This window comes from Physeter macrocephalus, unplaced genomic scaffold (assembly GCF_002837175.3).
Source record: "Physeter macrocephalus isolate SW-GA unplaced genomic scaffold, ASM283717v5 random_266, whole genome shotgun sequence".
Lineage (NCBI taxonomy): Eukaryota > Metazoa > Chordata > Mammalia > Artiodactyla > Physeteridae > Physeter > Physeter macrocephalus.
The window spans coordinates 11,503-32,251 of NW_021145655.1; the positions used below are offsets into that span (position 1 = coordinate 11,503).

At 57.8% G+C, this 20,749-nt stretch overlaps 3 protein-coding genes across 5 annotated transcripts; 2 read left to right on the top strand and 1 right to left on the bottom strand.

Annotated features, from left to right (window-relative positions):
* The first annotated feature begins 2,454 nt into the window (after positions 1-2,454).
* On the top strand, positions 2,455-6,554 carry ACHE (acetylcholinesterase (Yt blood group)). 2 transcript variants are annotated; one of them, XM_028485313.1, is made up of 4 exons: positions 2,455-3,535; positions 3,896-4,380; positions 5,169-5,338; positions 6,218-6,554. In XM_028485313.1, exons 1-4 carry the CDS (start codon positions 2,471-2,473, stop codon positions 6,337-6,339), a joined length of 1,842 nt encoding a protein of 613 aa, XP_028341114.1. In that variant the 5' UTR covers positions 2,455-2,470; the 3' UTR covers positions 6,340-6,554. The 2 variants fall into 2 exon arrangements, with proteins under 2 accessions (XP_028341114.1, XP_007110663.1); XM_007110601.4 differs by lacking the exon at positions 6,218-6,554 and adding an exon at positions 5,451-6,156.
* A 59-nt stretch (positions 6,555-6,613) lies between these two features.
* Positions 6,614-7,858, top strand: UFSP1 (UFM1 specific peptidase 1). The gene has a single exon (XM_007110632.4). The coding sequence runs from the start codon at positions 7,283-7,285 to the stop codon at positions 7,709-7,711; it is 429 nt and encodes a 142-aa protein (XP_007110694.1). The 5' UTR covers positions 6,614-7,282; the 3' UTR covers positions 7,712-7,858.
* A 63-nt stretch (positions 7,859-7,921) lies between these two features.
* Positions 7,922-20,469, bottom strand: SRRT (serrate, RNA effector molecule). Of its 2 annotated transcripts, XM_007110607.4 has the most exons (20): positions 20,257-20,466; positions 19,772-19,911; positions 15,658-15,786; positions 15,250-15,396; positions 14,849-15,037; positions 12,827-12,996; positions 12,511-12,695; positions 12,226-12,324; positions 12,027-12,144; positions 11,669-11,826; positions 11,266-11,327; positions 11,075-11,153; positions 10,586-10,774; positions 10,065-10,238; positions 9,812-9,965; positions 9,463-9,656; positions 9,110-9,266; positions 8,464-8,553; positions 8,225-8,351; positions 7,922-8,123 (listed from the first exon to the last, which is right to left on the bottom strand). In XM_007110607.4, exons 2-20 carry the CDS (start codon positions 19,891-19,893, stop codon positions 8,048-8,050), a joined length of 2,619 nt encoding a protein of 872 aa, XP_007110669.1. In that variant the 5' UTR covers positions 19,894-19,911; positions 20,257-20,466; the 3' UTR covers positions 7,922-8,047. The 2 variants fall into 2 exon arrangements, with proteins under 2 accessions (XP_007110669.1, XP_054938902.1); XM_055082927.1 differs by lacking the exons at positions 8,225-8,351; positions 8,464-8,553 and having other exon boundaries at positions 7,922-8,067; positions 20,257-20,469.
* Positions 20,470-20,749: the final 280 nt, after the last annotated feature.

Genomic DNA, 20,749 nt, shown 5'->3' on the forward strand with positions numbered 1-20,749 from the left:
TGCTCATTTATTCGGCCCCCAGCCCCGACTTGTCAGTGGGTCCAAGTGTGTCCGTCCGTCTGTGAATGTCGGTCACTGCGTTTGTCTCTGGCTGTCACTGCATGAGACTGTCCGTCTGCATGTGTCTGTCTCCGCGGGCTTCTGTCCGTTTGTCTGTCCCTGTGGGTGTCTGTTCCGCCGCTGAGGGTCTTTCTGTCGTGTCTGTCACAGCGTGTCTGTCCGTCTGTCGGCGTCTGTCACTGGAGTGCGTCTGGGCCCCGGGGTCTCTGTGTCTGGGCTCCGAGAGAGGGAGAGGGAGAGGAGGTGGCAGCCCGGGGAGGCGGGGAGGGGCGGGGGCGGAGACAGTGGGCGGGGGCGGGCGGGGGCGCCGAGCGGCCCGGAGGGGGTGTGTGCGGGGGGCCGGAGGCGGCGGCTGTCAGAGTCGGCTCAGCCTGCGCTGGGGAACATCGGCCGCCTCCAGCTCCCGGCGCGGCCCGGCCCGGCCGCCTCAGGTGAGTCTCCCGCCCCGCCCGGGACCCTCCTCCGGCCCGCGGCCCATTCCGCGTCCCGGAAACGGTGCGCTCCCCGAGGGACCCAGGCTCCCAAACAGGACGCCCACCGCGCCCCGGGGCCTGCCCAGCGACGCCCCCCGACGCCCCACACTCACCCTTAACTCTTCCCTCACCGCCGCATACTTAAACGATTGCCGCGCGGGAGACAGCATCCCGCAGGGCCAGCTGCCGGCGGGCGGGGGCGCCGAGCGGCCCGGAGGGGGTGTGTGCGGGGGGCCGGAGGCGGCGGCTGTCAGAGTCGGCTCAGCCTGCGCTGGGGAACATCGGCCGCCTCCAGCTCCCGGCGCGGCCCGGCCCGGCCGCCTCAGGTGAGTCTCCCGCCCCGCCCGGGACCCTCCTCCGGCCCGCGGCCCATTCCGCGTCCCGGAAACGGTGCGCTCCCCGAGGGACCCAGGCTCCCAAACAGGACGCCCACCGCGCCCCGGGGCCTGCCCAGCGACGCCCCCCGACGCCCCACACTCACCCTTAACTCTTCCCTCACCGCCGCATACTTAAACGATTGCCGCGCGGGAGACAGCATCCCGCAGGGCCAGCTGCCGCCTCTGCTCTCGAATCCCTCTGGGGACCGCCGAGCGCCGCTGCCCCTGCTCGCCCCCAAGTCTGGGACCACTGGAAGATGCCCCCTGCTTGGGGGCGGAATCCGAGCTGCGCAGGTTCCTGGAGCCCGGCTGGGCCCTCCGGGAACCCGCGACCCCAGCGCCCCTGCGCACCTCCCAGCCGAAGCCCCCTCCCAGGCCCAGGCGTCCCCCTCCCGCGGGGACTCCGTCTCTATTTTAGGGGAAGGGGAGGCTTAGCGGAAGCCCCGAGTTATAATTAGCCCCACTCGGGTTTCCTAGTTAATCTCCATCACCACCACCCCAGCTCAGGGCGGCGAGGGCTGGGTGAGGGGTGACCGGCGGGAGAGGGGGGAGTTCCGACCCGGGGAATTTTGATCCCTTGGCTGGAGATGCCGGAACCGCAGCAGCTGCTGCCCCAAAATAGCGCCCCTGCCCCTGCAGCCGGGGATCTCCGGAGCTCCGAGAACGCAGGCGTCCCGGCTCGCCCTTCAGACCCCTCGGCAATGCCCGCGAGCCCCCAGACCCCCGCCCCAAGTTCCCGGCTCCTGGACTCGGGGCGGGGAGCGCCGTCCTTTCCTCGGTCTCTACTGCCCCCCGCTGGCGGCAGCGTGCACCGCAGCATCGGATGGATGGGGGACTCGAGTCCTGTGGGGCCAGGGCCAGCGAGCCTGTTGGCTGAGGCTAGGCGAGGGGGATGCGCAGTTGACGGGCATCCGCGGGTACCAACGCGCTGTGTCAGACAGTGGATGAGGCGGGGCTGGGTGGGGCAGGGTGTGGAGTAGGCAGGATTTGGGGTACCCCGGGAACTGCGACTCCCACACCCTGAATGCCCAACCCACACTCCCCCAGGGTCCGGCCCTGGCCAACTGCATGAGAGGCTGAGCCTTCACGCCACCTCAAGCTCCCCCATCGGCTCCTCCCGTCAGTGAGGGCCCCGCCCCTGTCTGGTGGCCTGTGCGTGGCCTGCGGCCTCTGGTGCTGGTGCCCCGCACTGCTCGAGCTGGGCCCAAGGCAGTCCACCCAGCTGGGGGAAGGAAGTGAGGGCGGTGGGTCTTCTGCGGGGCAGGGGAGGGTATTGCTTGGCAGGTCTGTCTCTGTTCTCTGCATTTGTCCGTCTGGGTGTATGTGTGTGTGCCTGATCTCTGTCCCCTTTTGCTTCTCCCTGTCTCTGTCCGTGTCTCTGCCTGTCTCCCTCCCTCCCTCCATTTCTCTCCTTTCTGCCAACCTGCCCCACCTCCTCTGCAGCTCAGTGATAACCCCTGGGCAAGTGTGTTACCTAATCAGCTCCTCCCTCCTGGCAGCCTTGAGCCTTCACCCTCTGCCTTTCTTTCTCCCAGCAGACGCCTGCCTGCCCTGGCAGCCATGAGGCCCCCGTGGTGTCCCCAGTACACGCCCTCCCTGGCTTCCCCGCTCCTTCTCCTCCTCTTCCTCCTGGGAGGAGGGGCAGAGGCTGAGGGCCCAGAGGACCCAGAGCTGCTGGTGACGGTGCGTGGGGGCCGGCTACGGGGCCTCCGCCTAATGGCCCCTGGGGGCCCTGTCTCTGCTTTTCTGGGCATCCCCTTCGCAGAGCCACCTGTGGGCCCCCGTCGCTTTCTGCCACCAGAGCCCAAGCGGCCCTGGCCAGGGGTGCTGAATGCCACAGCCTTCCAAAGAGTCTGCTACCAATATGTGGACACCTTGTACCCCGGCTTTGAGGGCACCGAGATGTGGAACCCCAACCGTGAGCTGAGTGAGGACTGCCTCTACCTCAATGTGTGGACAACGTACCCCCGGCCCGCGTCCCCCACCCCTGTCCTCGTCTGGATCTACGGGGGTGGCTTCTACAGCGGGGCCTCCTCCCTGGACGTGTATGATGGTCGCTTCCTGGCCCAGGCCGAGGGGACTGTGCTGGTGTCCATGAACTACCGGGTGGGAGCCTTCGGCTTCTTGGCCCTGCCGGGGAGCCGGGAGGCCCCAGGCAATGTGGGTCTACTGGATCAGAGGCTGGCACTGCAGTGGGTGCAGGAGAACATAGCAGCCTTCGGGGGGGATCCGACGTCAGTGACTCTGTTTGGGGAAAGCGCAGGTGCCGCCTCCGTGGGCATGCACCTGCTGTCCCCACCCAGCCGGGGCCTGTTCCACAGGGCCGTGCTGCAGAGCGGGGCACCCAATGGGCCCTGGGCCACAGTGGGTGTGGGAGAGGCCCGCCGCAGGGCCACGCTGCTGGCCCGCCTCGTGGGCTGTCCGCCTGGTGGGGCTGGTGGCAATGACACAGACCTGGTGGCCTGCCTGCGGACGCGGCCGTCTCAGGATCTGGTGGACCACGAGTGGCATGTGCTGCCTCAGGAAAGCGTCTTCCGCTTCTCCTTCGTGCCTGTGGTGGATGGAGACTTCCTCAGTGACACGCCCGAAGCCCTCATCAATGCTGGAGACTTCCATGGCCTGCAGGTGACTAGTGGCTGGAGGGGGTGGAGCTGCTTCCTCTAGACCTGTTCTTCACCTGCCCCTCCCCGTGGGGACCCAGGCATGAGGGCTCCTCAAAACCCACTCCCAAAGGCCCAGGCTTCTGGGCCCCATGGCCCACTCCTCTTCCCTGAGGGCTCAATCCCAGGGTGGTCAGTGGGACAGAGAGGAAAGGAAATGTGGGTATATTTTCTCTTTCTCTCTTTCCCTTCCCCAATCTCGAACTCTTCCTCCCTGGTTCTGGGTCTATAACTGTTCGTCTCTCTGGCTCTTTGTCCATCTGTTTCTGTCTGCCTGTCTGTCTGTGCTTCCCCTCCCCACCATCCCTCCATCCTGTCCCCTCAGGTGCTGGTGGGTGTGGTGAAGGATGAGGGCTCCTATTTTCTGGTTTACGGGGCCCCAGGCTTCAGCAAAGACAACGAGTCTCTCATCAGCCGGGCCCAGTTCCTGGCCGGGGTGCGGGTCGGGGTCCCCCAGGCAAGTGACCTGGCTGCCGAGGCTGTGGTCCTGCATTACACAGACTGGCTGCACCCTGAGGACCCGGCGCGCCTGAGGGAGGCCATGAGTGATGTGGTGGGCGACCACAACGTCGTGTGCCCCGTAGCCCAGCTGGCTGGGCGACTGGCCGCCCAAGGCGCTCGCGTCTATGCCTACATCTTTGAACACCGTGCATCCACGCTCTCCTGGCCCCTCTGGATGGGGGTGCCCCACGGCTACGAGATCGAGTTTATCTTCGGGCTCCCCCTGGAACCCTCGCTAAACTACACTGTCGAGGAGAGAACATTTGCCCAACGACTGATGAGATACTGGGCCAACTTCGCCCGCACAGGGTCAGAGGGGCTGAGGGGAGGAGGGCCTCCAGGAGCCAGGGAGGCAAGCAGGGGGGGAAACAGACAGAGAGGGAGGGAGACAAGCAGAAAGGGCGGGGGGGGGGGGGGCGGCGCGAGTTCGAGTTCACAAAGGAAAGGAGACAAAGGGAGAGAGAGAGAATGACAAAGGAGACCCCGAGAGAAGGGAAGGAGGGAGGAAGGCAAGCTGGTAGATCCTGATGAGACAAGGACAGAGCTGAGGGAGGCAAAGAGAAGAGACAGACAAGGAGAGACAGACAAAGGAGTTACCAGAGCAGTCAGGAGTGTGGACTGTAGAACTGGATCAATTGGACCAGTGATGATTTTTTTTAGCTGTGACACACACGAATGCACACACACGCACACAGTTTACCTGTCTGAAGAAGGGGACCATAAATATCCCATCACATGGGTGTCCGCAGAAGTAAACATGATGTTTGTAGAGATAGGACTGGGCCTGAGTATATAGTAAGGGCTCAATAAATCACAGCAATTTTTTAAATGGGAGAAACAATGATGGAGCAGAAAAATTGAGGGGAAAATAAAGAGGAACAACAGAAAGAGGGAGGGCAGGAGGAAGGGAAGACTCCAGAGGACGGAGCATATTGGAAAAGAGAAAGGATGAAGGCGAAGCAGGGAGGGAGGAGACGGGGCTCTCCCTGGCGCCTAAGAGGGAACGGCATGGGTCAGGAAGCAGCAGCCTGCCTCCTCCTACTCTCCATCTCCATTCCCCAGCCCCCAGGGGCTGAGCTTTCCCTTTCTTTCCGCAGGGACCCCAATGACCCCCGGGACCCCAAAGCCCCGCAGTGGCCACCATACACGGCGGGAGCGCAGCAGTACGTGAGCCTGAACCTGCGGCCGCTAGAGGTGCGGCGGGGGCTGCGCGCCCAGGCCTGCGCCTTCTGGAACCGCTTCCTACCCAAATTGCTCAGCGCCACCGGTACGCAGGGGCCAGCGGGCAGGGGCTGGGAGGAGGCGGGGGAGAAGAGGGGCGCGGAGAGAGAGAGGGAACTGGGAGCCGGCCGGGTGTAACCCCTCTCTTCTCCCCCCAGCCTCGGAGGCCCCCTGCACCTGCTCAGGCCCCGCCCACGGGGAGGCTGCCCCGAGGCCCAGGCCCGGCCTCCCCCTGTCCCTCCTCCTCCTCCTCTTCCTCCTCCTCTCCCGGCTCCTGCGGCTGTGACCACGGCCTCTTCCCCCTCCGGCCTCAGGGGGCCCCTCCTCTAATGAGTGGTCGGACTGTGGGGAAGGGCTCCACTCAGGGATCTCCGACCCAGCGCCCCCTCCCTCCTCAAACCGAGACACTCAAACTGGACAGGGCTGGGAACAGGGGGGTGGGAGGACACCTACGACCCATCTCAGGGATCCACACGCCTTTATTGTTTAAATGGAAATCAAAAAGCCAATTTTCCTTTTTTATACAATTATTAGTTGGAGCCTGAGCTTGGTGTTGGGGTGGGAGGGAGGCCCTAGGGCTAGATAGCAACCCCAGTGGGGCTATAACCGCCAACCATTTCTGTCTCTTCTCTTTTCCCCACCAACCCACGGACCCTCCTCCTCTGATCCCTTCTGTGCCCCCGTCTTCCGGTCATTTTCTCCCCCTCCCTCCTCCTTCCCGCCATCCTTCTCTGGCCCCGCCTCTACCCTCGTCCTTCCCCTGGTCTTCCGTCTGTCGTCTGTTCTCCTGATCCTCTTTCCACCACCCCACGTGGTCTCCTACATTCTCCGTGTGTCCTCCCTGAACCCACGCCCCCCTCCATGTCCGTTCCCGTCCTTCCCCATGTCCTCCCCCCCACCCACTTGCCGGGCACCCTGGCCGCAGACACGCTGGACGAGGCTGAGCGCCAGTGGAAGGCTGAGTTCCACCGCTGGAGCTCCTACATGGTGCACTGGAAGAACCAGTTTGACCATTACAGCAAGCAGGATCGCTGCTCAGACCTGTGACCCAGGAGGGACCCCCTCGTCCCGCTGCCCTGCCCGCTCCGCCCGGCCCCTCAGCTGTATATACTATTTATTTAAGGGTTGGGATATAACCGAGGATCCCTAGACCCTGCCCACCCACCTCCGACGTTCCCCTGGGGCTCCCCGCCCTCTGCATGCCTCGGGCCGAGCCCCCTCCCCCGCGGTGCCTTCGCCCCTCTGGGCTGCCAATAAACTGTTACGGCCACAGGAGTGTGCGCGCCTGGGGAGCCAGGGTCCGGGCAGAATGCCTCAACCACTGGGATTGAGTGAATGGAGGGATGGGTGCTAAAGCCAGCGGAAAGAGCGGATCTGAGAGGTGGGGTGATGGGCGCCGGCGCCACGCCCCCGCCGCGGCGGCGAGCACAGTCAGCCGCTGCGGCGAGTACATTCCGTCAGCCCCGCGAGGTGGAGCTCCAGCCTGCGCAGTGAGGACGGCGGCGCGGACGCGGCGGTGCATTGTGGGAGCCCCGCCCCGCGGCTTGGTGCTGGTTGCCGCGGGGCGCGCCACGCGCTTAAACCTGGGGTCAGGCGAGAGCGACCTCAGGGCCTGCACGGCGGTCCTGCCCGCAGTTAGCCCAAGACTCGGGGCCGAGAGGAAGCGCTAGAGCCCAGAGTTCTCCCTGGAGTTCGCTCCGCGCCGCCTGGAGGACCGATCTGCCCGGCCCGGCGACCGCCGCTCCCGCCCACCGCCCTGGAGCCGCTGAAGGACGTCCACCTGGGCCTGGACCCGCCCGGCCGCGGCGGCGGCCGCGCTCGCCTGGCCCTCCTCTCGGGCCATTACATTTACTATCATTACGGCTGCGACGGCGTGGACGACCGGGGCTGGGGCTGCGGCTACCGCACTCTGCAAACGCTGTGCTCGTGGCCAGAGGGCCGGCCGGCGGGCGTACCCGAACTGGCTGCAGTGCAGGCGGCCCTGGAGGACATGGGCGACAAGCCCCCCGGGTTCTGGGGCTCTCGGAGCTGGATCGGCTGTGTAGAGGCCAGCCTCTGCCTTGACCACTTCGGGGGTCCCCAAGGGCGCCTACGTCACGTGCCCCGTGGAGCAGGGCTTCAGGGGGAACTGGAGAGGCTTTATTCCCACTTCGCAGGGGGCGGGGGACCTGTAATGGTTGGAGGGGATGCGGATGCCCGGTCAAAGGCCTTGCTGGGCGTGTGCCTGGGGCCAGGCACGGAAGCCTACGTCCTGGTATTGGACCCTCACTGCTGGGGTGCCCCGAAGAACCCTAGTGAACTACAGGCTGCTGGGTGGGTGGGCTGGCGAGAGGTGAGCACAGCCTTTGACCCCAACTCCTTCTACAACCTGTGCTTGACCAGCTGTAACTCCGAAAAGCAGCTGCCCACCCGGGACTGAGGCTAAGGACCCAGAACTGAGCCTTCTCTAGCGCCATACCCATTGATCTAACGCATCTCAAAGGCAGAGGCTGCCTGATGTCAGACCCCCAAGGAAGTCCCAGCAGAGCCTGGGATCTTTGGTGTCAATAAAGTGGCAAGGCCCAGCCAACCATGGCCCCAGCTAATTTTTGGGGAGAATCTGGGGAAGCATGTTACATATATACATTAATCCAGGAGCCACCACGCAAGTGCTTTTATTGGCAGTAGGGCTGAACGTACAAAAACTTCTCAGAGCTGGATGGGACAAGGCAGTCACAAGTATAGATGATACCCGGAGTGAGGAAACGGATCTGACTCAAAAGAAATCCACATCATCTGGAGCATCCAGGTCACGGTATTCCACAATGGCCCGTGGGTCTCCACGGACCATCCTGTGAGATAAGAAAGAGGTAAAATGGGGTGAGATTTGAGGGTCCCTGAAAGGGAGTTTGAAGAGGGCCAAGAAAACGGAGACATCTTAGCCCAGTCTCACCTGTTTCGGGGTTTCCCAGGATAACCTCCCTGGCCTCGGAAGGCATCATAGTTCCCTCGGCCAGCACCATAGGGAGCATGGGGGTATGGAGGCCCTCCTGTGGGGACTGCAGGGCGAACAGCACCAGCTATGAAAAAGATCAGTGCTGAGGTGAAAAACTGTGACCTCAACTACATCCTAGCTAAGTTTTCTTTCTCCCAGCCCCAGTCCAGGTCCTTTCAACTCCCTCTTACACTTACCTCCATAGCCCAAGATGGGGGGCCGGGGCTGACCATAGGGCATCAGGCCCTGGGGAGTCTGGTGTGGGTAGGGGAGTCCCGGGGTCAGACCTGGGGGGAGTACAATACGGACAGGGACATGAATTACTGCGGGAGGGGGGGTGGGTGGGAGATGGACAGCTGGCTTTTTAGTAATACGGCCCGAGAGTGGGGTAGAAACTTCTTAGGATGCGACAGGTTAAAGAGAACCAGGAGGGGCTTCCGTGGTGGTGCGGTGGTTAAGAATCCGCCTGCCAATGCAGGGGACACGGGTTCGAGCCCTGGTCCCGTAAGCTCCCACATGCCGCGGAGCAACTAAGCCCGTGCGCCACAACTACTGAGCCTGCGCTCTACAGAGCTCGCAAGCCAGAACTACTGAGCCCACGTGCCACAACTACTGAAGCCCGTGTGCCTAGAGCCCGTGCTCCACAACAAAAGAAGCCACCGCAATGAATGAGAAGCCCGCGCACCGCAACAAAGAGTAGCCCCAGCTCACCGCAACTAGAGAAAGCCCGCGCGCAGCAACGAAGACCCAACGCAGCCAAAAATAAATAAATAAATAAAACCAGGAGTCTTTGAACAGTCCAGGGAGAGGGAATGGGGCAGACCCTCATGGATCGTATCTTACTCTGGGCAGGGCCAGGTGGCTGAGCTGGCTTGATCTCAGGCAGAGCTGGTCGCTTGGCATCAGTGAGAAAGTTGTTAAAAAATGCTACCTCCTTCTTCACTTCCTCAATTTTCTCTGCATGCTTGTTGAAGATATGTTTGCGTACAAACTCAGGGCCCTGGGTGAGCAGAGGAGGCGGTGAGAGCTGAGTCAGCAATGACGGTTCCCTAGCTCCCCAGACCCAACCTGCAAGGACACTCCACCTCCCCTCCGTCTCGTCCCAATGAGCAGCTCCTCCCCAGGCTCTGAGGAGGCTTCCTGGCTGAACCCTCTCCTCCCACCGTCCTAAGACACAGACGCCCAACATCCCAGACCTTGAATTTCTTGCCACTGAGAGGGCACAGCCACTTATCCTTGCCCAGTTCCTGGGTGTTGGAGGTCACAAACTTCTCCACTTCCTGCTCAGGGTCTTTGCGACCCATCTTCTGGGCCTCTTCCTCTGAAAGCGATTCCCGCACACTCAGCAGCGGAGTCAGCTTCTCCTCAAACGTCTTCTGCCATTCTAGCACTGTGGTTTTGGAACAGACGGAGAGCAGGTTGGAGAAGGGAGCCCAGAGGCGGGGATCAGAGGAGAGGGTGGCAGAGCATTGCTACCAGAGCAGAGCTAAGGCCAGAGGCAGCTGGGAGAGAGGGAAACCGGAAGTGGGAAAGCCGGGAGCTCACCTTCTCCATGACTGATGCGGTTGGGCGGCATGGGCCCGCGAACATGGATGATGCCACAGCGGTTGGGCATCTCGTCCTCGTTGGGGTACTCGCACGTGTTATAATAATCCAGGGAATGCACGATGCGCAAATAAAGGAGGAGTTTGTCCAAAACCTAAGAGAAACGAGAAGCTGAGAGTTCCCCATACACCTGCCCCTTTACCGCCCCGAGCCAGGCTCTCCCACGCCCCACGCACCCTGCACCCACTGGCACCTTGATCAGCTTCTCGTCCCGCTCCACGTTGATCTCTGCTGGGTTCCCTTCCTTAGGAGGCTCCTCAGGAGGGGCCCCCCCACTGCTCCCCAGCAGCTCCTCCTCCTCAGCACTCACTTCCTCAATCAGGTAGTCAGTGATATTCTTCAAGATGGGGTTCTGCGAGGGCAGACTCTGGTAGGGTGAGAGAGGTGGAGCGGACAAAACTCCTCAGGGTAGCCTAGGAACCTTCTCATTGGAAAAGGCAGTGTGGGGCACAAGGGAGCTCAGGGCTCAGCCGGGCTGTTACATCTGCCTCATCATCTGTCTTAATTTCTGTATGTGTTCTGCCCTAGCCGATAAATAATCACTAATACCAGTCTGTTTTGTTGGAAGCTGGAGACGCTGCCCAGGAGGAGAGGGGCAAAGACGGGGGTGGGTACGAGTGGGTCAGTGCTACAGATCAGGTAAGGCCAGAGGTGCCCACAGCAGATGAGGGGGAGGCGGCGGCTTTTTAACACGTTCCACGAGGAGTCACTAACCGTCGGCAGAGGCGGCGTCCCAGGCTCAGAGGCCCAGAGCTGGGTCCTGTCGTCCAGCGTATGGATCAGCTTGGCCGCCAGCTTGATGTCATTGCGCACTATCTGCTTGTGCTGGGTGATGCCGTTGATGTTGCGGACGCGCCGGGTCAGGTCTCTGTTCACGCCAGGGCTCAGCTCACACTCCCGGAGCTGCAGAGAACAGAAGGCTCGCCAACACCTGCCCAAGAGCCACTCAAAGACTGGCCCGACCGAGCGCGCTAGCGATCAGGCTGAGCTCCCTAAGGGCAGGGACCAGGGGTGTCTTGTTCACGGGAACGGTCTCAGGGCCGAACCCGGAGACAACTGCATCCGATTCCCGTGAGCAGACTAAATGGATGAAATAAGGAGCAGACGAATGAAGCCATCACTGAACACAGGAATCGGAGACTGGGCGGAGCACGGGGAGCCCCGCCCCCGCTCCTCCTCAACAGTCCCACGCCCAGGACTCACTCGGATATTCTGCAGGTTCCAACAGATCTCTTTAATGTTAACGCTGCGGTCAAAGGTCACCCAGCCACGACGGAAAAACCTAAACAAGAAAATGTCAGCATAACCCTGGGATGGAGGTGATGCTGGCCACCAATCTTCCGCCGCACCTTTTCCCCAAGGTCTCCAGGGTCACACCGCCCTCCACTCCTTACCTCCTCTCGGGCTGGGGCTCCGATAATGCCACACGCATAAAGCCGGGATATCTTTTACAAAGCTGGAAAAGCAGAGAAACAGAAGCCCCACTTTGTGATTCAAGGCTTCACTTCTTCCTCCAATCCCCATGTCCTCAGAACCCGGGGGAACTGCCTTTTCATCTTTCCTTGGACTAGGAAGAAGCAATTAAGGGCTCAAGGATAACAGCACTTGAAAGCCAACCACGCAACCAGGGCCAGCCTCTTGGAAGGGCGTGGGCCCATGGGAAGGGGGCCTCCCCATCAGAGGAACAGAGATGTAGGTCAGAGACGCAGTGCCAGGTTATCTTCTCGCTGTCGCCGCCACCCGAAGGAATGGAGCCTGGGCGTCATCCCTGCCCCCAGCGCCATTCTTCCCACTCACAGAAATGATCTCAGCGCGGGAGATGTTGGGCGCAATGTTGCGCATGAAGAGAGAGCAGGTCTTATGCAGCGGTCGGGGTTTACACTCCAGCCCGGGAGCATCCTTGGGCTTCTCCCTCTCTTCTTCCTTGGGCTTCTCCTTCTCCTTGAGTGCCTCCTCTATGCAGGAAGCGGTGGGAGTTGGTGAAAATTTATTGTCAATCGAGGAAGGGAGGATAGAGAAGCTGTCAAACCTCCCCGCGCCAGTCCCTCCCTTTCAAAAGGCCACCCTCCCATCAATTTCACCAACCTCTCACCTCCCCCTGCCACACCGTTCAGGATGAAGAGACTGGACTAGAAGCAAAGAAAATAAAACCTACCAGCCTCCTCCTTCTCCTCCTCGGCCTGGCCACTCTCCGACTCCGACTCCGACTCCGACACACTGCCTTCGTCAAAGCTGTCGTCACCACTGTGCTTCCTATTCCGCTTCTTGCTGCTCTGTAAGAGCCACAGCAAGGGGAGGTGAGTCAGGTACCGGGACCCAGCCCCGACACTGACCCTGTGCAAGGGAGAGCCTACCTTTTTGGCTTCTTTCTCAGAGTCTTCTTTCTTCTCTTCCTTGTCCCCATCACCCTCGGATTTCTTAGTTTTGTCATCACTAGAACTGTCGTTTTCAGCCTACAGGTAGAGACAAATCACCAGGGATGTCGGTCTCCCCTTCAGCCTTTGTCAGAGGGCCCCGCCCACCCTCCACAGCTGAGCCCACAAGTTCGCCTGTCCCCCACCCGAGACACAACCCCCGAAGCAGCTCCATTCTCCTCCCCAGGCCGCACAGGCAGCACCCAGAAGCCCCAGCACTCAGACCTGTTTGCCATCTTCTTTCTTGTCATCCTTCTCATTGGCCTTGCGTTCTCCATCCCCCAGGCCTGGTCCAACCCGGCCTTCCTCTTTCTTGCTGGCCTCCCCAGGCTTTCCTGCCTGTTCCTCCTCCTCCTCCTGCTCCAGGATGCGTAGATCATTCTCTGTACCTCCTTCCATCTTAATCACAGCTACCAACAAAGGGAGCAGAGGTCACCATCCAAGGGCCCTGGCCTTCAGCCTCTGGCTTTCTGTCCATCTATTTCCATTTTCAACCAAGACCTTGGTCACCAGACAATCCCACCCCTCCCAATCCACCCACCTGCATCCAGCATCTTGACAATGGCATCAGCTTTGTCTATGTCCAGCAGAAGACTATCAAACCAGCCGCTCTCCATGAGGGACAGGAATACCCTTAGTCGGTTTTGCAGGGCCCCCCGGGCCTCCTGCCGACGCTTCCCCACCTCGTCTGGGTGGTACTTAGACCGAAACCTGGGAAGGAAGTGGGGAGGGAAGAGGCCAAACAGTCACTGGAGGCCAGAGCCAGGACATGGGGAGGGGCCCAGGAAAATCAGGGGAAAGCCCCCATCCTCTCACACCCACAAAAGTTCATAAAAGCAGAGATGAGGGGAGAGGGGTGCACTAGAACCACCCAATCCCCCCAAAAGGAACCAGAGGTTATGCTCTGAGAAGATCTAGGGAAGAGCCAGGAACTAAGAGCTCTGGATTTGGAAAGAGCATGGCTACAGGGGAGCCAGGGGTGGAGGCAGACCGACTGCCCTGAGCACCTGGGAAACACAAATTTTAAAAAGTCTAGTTTACCAAAGCTTCCCAGAGGAACGCTAAGGAAATCGTAGGCCCCAAAGAACCTCCCTCTCCTTGCCAACCCCAAACTAGCGTCATTAAAAGGACTGCTCCCACCAGCTCCCTCCATCCCTTGGTGGAAGACAGGGAAACCTGAAATCACCAGAAAGGAAAAGCCAAAAGAGGCAGGATACCTTTCTCCCCCCTCGGGAAGATAAGCAGATGGTGAAGGGACAGGGAAAGACCAAAGGGAGAAACTGAAGTGCCCTTATAACCTCAGGTACTGCCCACAGGGATCGAGAGAGGACAGGGTGGGTGTTTAGGGTAGGTCATGAAAAAGGAAACACTTAAATTAGGACCCTGGGCAGGGGGGCAGGAGTGGGGGGGGAGGGACAGAAGAAATTAGGATATGCAGAAAAGAAAGGGGAAAGTGAGAGAAAGTCCCAGAAATCAAAAACAAAAAGGAAAACTGAAGACCAAACAGACTAGGGGGAGAAAAAACAAACAAACGGTAGAAAGAAGCGTCAGGCAAGAGCAAGAACAAGGACGGGGAAAGAATGAAAGGTTCGTGAGCGAGTGAGACAAAGACACAGGTTAAGAAGAAAGAGGAGACAGTGACAGAACAGAACCACAAGTTGAGCGTAAGAGGAAAGGAAAGCCGCAGGCGTCACCTCCAGGATCTTTACCTTGGCCGCTTGGTCAAACAGAGCTCAAGATTTAACTAGCCGCGCCCAGGGCCCATGCTGGCTGGTGGGCCACCGGCTGGCTCCTGGCTGGGGCGCCCGGCCCGGATGCCCCACCCCGCGGGAGTCCGCGGCGGCGGCCCTGACTGACTAGCTGCCTGAGCGATCACATTCAGCTAAACCGCTGCATTGTGCACAGCGGTGCCCTGCCTGTCTGCCTGGCCGGGGCAGCGCCGTCAGCCCAGGGGCTCATGTATGGGCTGGGTATGGTGGGGGTGGAGGTGGGTTTGCTCCGAGCTCCGTCGATGAGCGGGTGTAGTTCCCAGTTCTGGCTCTTTTCAAGGAGGAGGAGCAGAAAGAGGATGAGGAGGAGGAGGAGCAGGAAGGGGGGAAAAGATGGTTGATTAAAATTAAAACATCCACAAAAGGAAAAAAATTAAAATTCTTTTTCTGTCAAACGACACTGAGATCTTTGCTTTTCTTGTCTGGATTCACTCGTTGCTTTTGGGAGGATGCCATAGCCACACAGGGTCCCGGCGACCAGGGATGACAATGACCCAGTATCAGCGAGTGGGAAGCAGCCTGTGTGCTGCCCCAAGGGAACAGGTGGCTCTGGCCAGCTGCCCGGAGGCGTCTCACTCGCCGAGGACAGTGGGGAAGGGAGATGGGGTGGGGGCCGTGGCGGACGTGGAAGTGAGGAGGAGAACCCATCAGCCAGTGCTGTGACGCTTCCCACCCCCCACCCCCAGGAAGTTCTGGATTGGGGAAAATGGGAAGAGGACAGGGCTGCAGGCTCCACTGGCGGGGCCAGGGGAAACATGCCAGGGAAAAGACAGCAGGAGAGGAGGGGCACTCACCACTCCTCATCTTTATGGGCCAGGAAGAAATCCTGCATCTGCTGCCTCCGGAAATCCAGCTTGTAGTCGTTATAGCGCTTAACTGCCTCTGTCTCATCCACAGAGTCATCCAAGGACAGGAGAAACTCCTTGAAGGTCTTCATCACAGGTGGCGGCACGCCCAAGTCGATCTCTGCTATGCTGCCCAGCCTGAGGGGGGGCCCGGTCGGGAAGTCTTGGTTGTGGGGGAAGAGGGTGGGGGATGGCGGGCCGAGGTAGCCAGCTGCGGCCGCCCCCCACGGGCACGCCAGTGTGCCTGACCCACTTCTCCTGGCTCCAGCCGTGGTCTTCAGCGGCCCCAATCCATCCCCCAGGCCTACCGTCTCCCTTCTCCCGAGAACCCCAGAACCGCAGGTCTTTACCTGGCCTGGATGGGCAGAACATGATGCTGCATGATGTGGACGTCTGGATGGCCCCAGGGCTGAGGGGGGCCATAAGCTGGGCCCCCACCCCCCCCAGCATAGGGCATCTCATAGCCACTGTGGTATGGGTCAGAGCTGTGCTCATCCCTGAGGGTGGGGGACACAAAAGTCAGACAGAGAAGGCCATCAAGTCTCCTGAGCGCAAAGGCAGATGGGACAGAGGGAGGGGCGCACCTGCGATGTGGTCTCTCACCCAAGGGTTTAGAGGAACCAAAAAAGATGGGTTTATGGGAACTTTGAGAAAAGGAAATGACCAAGAAAGTTCTCAGCCGAAGTGAGGGAAGACAGCTGAGGCCCAGGTGGAACTGAGGCTGAGGAGAGAAGACAGAGAAACCGTGGCCATCTCACCAGTCTCGCCTCATGCGCTTTTGCGGTGGGCTGAGCTCGTGTCGGGGAGGAGAGAAGCGCTCTCGCCGATTCCTGTCATAGTCACGATATTCACCCCGACTGCGGCGCTCCCGGGCACGGTCCCACTCTCTGCAGATAAGAACAAGTAGCAGTAAATAAGACACAGTTCGATATCCCAAGATCACACTCTTGGACAGGCCCTTCCCATCGTATTTGAGACACGAGACTAAAAGCCTGAAATTATAAAACTTCCCTCTCAGAGGAAAATAACTCTTGTCTACTTCCATCACTTCAGCCATTACCCACAAACTGATGGCCTGCCAACTCCTCCAGCCTGGACTTTTTCCTGAGCTTCAGACCAACATCAACAACCCCTCCTAGACGGCCACTGTCACCTCAGAATCAACATGTCAGAATCGAGCCTATTATTTCTATCACTGTGGGCCCAAACTTGCTTCCCCCGTCCTGTCTCCCACCCTCACTTGCACCAACGTTATCGCCAGGTATCCAATCATCAAGTGTCACCCTCGCCACTAATTCGTTACTGGCTTGTTAATCCTCTGCCTCAAATCCTATGAGAGCTGTCCTTTTCCGTGCCATCTCCACAGACCCTGCCCTAGTCCGTGCGCCCTGGTCCTGGCCTTTTCTCCTTTACGTGCAGCCTTGGTTTGTCTTCCCTACCTCTGGTCTCTCCCCTTCCTCCACTCCAAGGTCAAAGTGATCTTTCTCAAACACAAATCCAATCATGCCATGCCCTTGCTTCAATGCCAGTACAAAATACTATTAAAAACCTTGGTTCCGGGCTTCCCTGGTGGTGCAGTGGTTAAGAATCCGCCTGCCAATGCAGGGACAGGGGTTCGAGCCCTGGTCCGGGAAGATCCCACATGCTGCGGAGCAACTAAGCCCGTGCGCCACAACTACTGAGCCTGCGTTCTAGAGCCCTCGAGCCACAACTACTGAGCCCACGTGCCCCAACTACTGAAGCCTGCGTGCCTCGAGCCTGTGCTCCACAACAAGAGAAGCCACCACAATTAGAAACACGCGCACTGCAACAAAGAGTAGCCCCCGCTCTCCGCAACTAGAGAAAGCCCACACGCAGCAGCGAAGATCCACTGCAGCCAAAAATATATTAATTATTTTTTTTAAAAAAACCATATAGTCAAGAATCCAATTTAATAAAGTTTAAAATTCTTATTGCTTCATCAATGACATGAAGTGAAACTTTTTTAACTGTTTGGTGCCACTGCCTTGATTTGTGCTAAGGCACCAGCAGTGTTACTCATCACTGCTATAGTACCACATGTCAATACAGTGAAAACAACAATACTATCTATCTTAATATTACTATAAAAATAGGTGTAAGCTAATAACAAATGCTGGAGAGGATGTGGAGAAAAGGCGACCCTCCTACGCTGTTGGTGGGAAGGTAAGTTGGCGCAGCCACTATGGAAAACGGTATGGAGAGTCCTCAAAAAACTAAAAATAGTTGCCATATGATGCAGCAATCCCACTCCTGGGCGTGTATCTGGACAAAACTATAGTTCAAAAAGATACACGCACCCCTATGTTCATAGAAGCACTATTCACAGTAGCCAAGACATGGAAACCACTTAAATGTCCACCGACGAATGAATAAACAAGATGTGGTAAATATACACAATGGGATACTACTTAGCCATAAAAAAGAATGAGATAATACCATTTGTAACAACATGGATGGACCCAGAGATTATCATACTAAGTCAAGTTAAGTCAGAAAGAGAAAGACAAATACCATATGATATCACTTATACATGGAATCTAAACTATGGCACAAATGAACCGTTATGAAACAGAAACAGACTCATAGAGCAGAGACTTGTGGTTGCCGGGGGGTGGGGAGGAATGGGGTGGGAGTTTGACTTAGCAGATGCAAACTATTATCTATAGAATGGATAAACAACAAGGTCCTACTGTATAGCACAGGGAACTATATTCAGTATTCTGTGATACACCATAATGAAAAAGAATTTTTAAAAAATAATAAAAATTAAAAAGAAAATAAAAAATAGTTGTAAGCTTAGGGGCTTCCCTGGTGGCACAGTGGTTAAGAATCCGCCTGCCAATGCAGGGGACACGGGTTCAAGCCCTGGTCCGGGAAGATCCCACATGCTGCGGAGCAACTAAGCCCCTGCGCCACAACTACTGAGCCTGTGCTCTAGAGCCCGCAAGCCATAACTACTGAGCCCGTGAGCCACGACTACTGAAGCCCGCACGCCTAGAGCCCGTGTTCCGCAACCAGAGAAGGCACCGCAATGAGAAGCCTGTGCACCACAACCAAGAATAGCCCCCGCTCGCCGCAACTAGAGAAAGCCCGCGCGCAGCAACAAACTAAACTATGGCACAAATGAACCGTTATGAAACAGAAACAGACTCATAGAGCAGAGACTTGTGGTTGCCGGGGGGTGGGGAGGAATGGGGTGGGAGTTTGACTTAGCAGATGCAAACTATTATCTATAGAATGGATAAACAACAAGGTCCTACTGTATAGCACAGGGAACTATATTCAGTATTCTGTGATACACCATAATGAAAAAGAATTTTTAAAAAATAATAAAAATTAAAAAGTAGAGAAAGCCCACGCGCAGCAACAAAGACCCAATGCAGCCAAAAATAAATAAAATAAATTTTTTAAAAAAAAGTTGTAAGCTCAAAGACCTCTTAGGGATTTTGAGAACCACTACTCTAAAAAAACTAGAACATATGCTTTTTTCTGTGCACAACATTATGCCCCCAACTCCAAGGTGCACACTCCACCTGTGTCTGAGGAATCCCCACTCATCTTTCCAAGCCTCGCTAGGTGTCCCTTTCCTGTCGCTCTCCCCTACAACACCTCCACCACTTGTTCCCTCCCTCAGATGTATTCCCTCAACATTTCCCATCTTCATAATGACCTCTCATATATACTCATTTGCAAAATACCCCCAAGGCCATTTTGCCCCACACTCCAAGCCCCAGACTGTAAACTCCTTAAGGGCAATAACTATACCTCAGCCAGCTTCAGAATTAAGAACACCTTTGGTTGTCATCTGACATTCTTAGAAGATACTAAACAAAGTGCCACATAAAGTTTCCACAGTGAAGAGATATACTGACTGAACGATTTACTGAACTCACTTTTCAAAATAACACTGAATGAATAAATGCTATTGCAATAAGCCACCTCAAACTCTTTTTTCCTGATATCCTGTTTCCAAAGCAAGCCTGCGCCATCAGCTCACCGATTAGATATTTGTGATGTCCCTTAGATAAGTCTCCCACAGTTCCTTTAAATATCAGCTGTTTCTTTTTTTTTTAATAAATTTATTTATTTAATTTTTGGGTCTTTGTGGCTACGCGTAGGATTTCTTCAGTTGCACTGCACAGGCTTCTCATTACGGTGGCTTCTCTTGTTGCAGAGCACGGGCTCTAGGTGCTCGGGCTTCAGTAGTTGTGGCTCACGGCCTCTAGAGCGCAGGCTCAGTAGTTGTGGTGCATGGGCTTAGTTGCTCCTCGGCATGTGGGATCTTCCTGGACCGGGGCTTGAACCCATGTCCCCTGCATTGGCAGGCGGATTCCCAACCACTGCGCCACCAGGGAAGCCCCTATCAGCTGTTTCTTAACAGAAACACCTCAACTATAATTAACTCAAGCACATCCCAAAAAGCTAATCACTAGCTGAGTCAAACCTAATCAATTAACCCAACCATCACTATTCAAAGAACTCTTTCAGTTTTCAGGCACATATCCTGCTAGGGAACTTGTGTGACAACCTCTCCAGTCAAGTCAATTCTGTAATATTACTTTTTTTGAATCAACATTTTTGGGGTATAAATTACAAACAATAAAACACACACACAAACACTGATTTTTCATACTCAGACTCTTACCTCTATTGCTTTGATCTGCTGGACATTTCAAAAACCAAGCCACAGCTGGCTCCTTGGCCAAGAGCAAATAGGCTGAACCACATGAAACGGTCAAGTATGAGCGATTTCATATGGTTCGCTCTAATAAAACCTTAAGGGAAATGCAACGAGACTTGAATGCAAGAGAATAAGACGGGGGACGAAATTTAAAAAAGCAGTTGTCTTACCGATCATTCCAATCATCTCCTCGACGTCTTTCATCTCTTTCCCGGGAACGGTCATAGTCGCTGCGCTCTCGTCTAAACTTGTCCCTGCGCCTTCGATCGTACTCGTCATCGCTGTCACCCATGGCTCGGAAAGAAGGGGCCTGGAGCCCGGACAGGGATAATCGGGGTGTTGAACAATGACGACAGGAGCAAAGGATTCCCGCCCCCCCTTGGAGCAGCACGCCCGCCTCCCTCCGCAAAGGCCAACCTTCCGCTGTCCCCGCCATCCTGAGCCCTCGGCCCCGGCAGCTGTAGGGATCCGACTCTCCACTCGCCCCCAGGGGCCTCCACGCCCACCTCCCCGCCCACCCGCAGGCCCCAGTCCCAGCTGCCTGCCCCAGCCCGGCTCTCCAGGCCCCTCCCCTCCCCCACCAGGGAGCGCTGACGGCCGTTCGTCTCGCGCTCAGGCCAGCAGATTCTCCCGGTGACCTGGGCCCGCCCCTTGCCTCGGGCGCGCGACGGGGACTGCGAGTGTGAGAGGGAGACGCGGGGCTCTCAGCGACGGGGCCGAGTAGACGCGAAGAAAGTGGGACAGCAGAGGATGGGCGGTCGGCGCGCGCCGCCCGAGCTGCGCCTGCGTCACCCGCAGAACGGCGCCTCGGCTCACAAACTACAACCCACGGTGCCTGATCTGGAACCAACTCAAAGAGGCAAAGGCGGGGAGCACCGCGGGCTGATGGGAAGGGGAGGGGACCCGGAAGTCTCGCGCGCTTTCCAGGACGAGAAGTGCGGGCGAGAGGAACTACGGGAGCAGAGCGGGACCAAGCGTAGCCTCGGGAGAGCGATGGAACCCTCTGGGCGTGAGGGGAAGTTTCCTCCCGCCGAGGTCGAAGGTCGCGCTTTCCCGGATGTGCCCGGGGTCTGAAACAGTTCGCGTCCAGCCGCTTTCTCCCCAACTTTGATCACGGAGCCTCCGGACCTCATCGGGGGTGGTTCCCC

Bases quoted from the DNA above. Each gene is read 5' to 3' on its own strand.
- ACHE (XM_007110601.4), top strand. From the start codon at position 2,471: ATGAGGCCCCCGTGGTGTCCCCAGTACACGCCCTCCCTGGCTTCCCCG. The intron at 3,536-3,895 runs GTGACTAGTGGC...CTGTCCCCTCAG, and splicing joins GAGACTTCCATGGCCTGCAG to GTGCTGGTGGGTGTGGTGAA. The intron at 4,381-5,168 runs GTCAGAGGGGCT...TTCTTTCCGCAG, and splicing joins GCCAACTTCGCCCGCACAGG to GGACCCCAATGACCCCCGGG.
- UFSP1 (XM_007110632.4), top strand. From the start codon at position 7,283: ATGGGCGACAAGCCCCCCGGGTTCTGGGGCTCTCGGAGCTGGATCGGC.
- SRRT (XM_007110607.4), bottom strand. From the start codon at position 19,893: ATGGGTGACAGCGATGACGAGTACGATCGAAGGCGCAGGGACAAGTTT. The intron at 15,038-15,249 runs GTAAAGACCTGC...GCCCCCCCTCAG, and splicing joins GTTCTGCCCATCCAGGCCAG to GCTGGGCAGCATAGCAGAGA. The intron at 12,325-12,510 runs GTCTGAGTGCTG...CTCTACCTGTAG, and splicing joins AGAAAGAAGATGGCAAACAG to GCTGAAAACGACAGTTCTAG.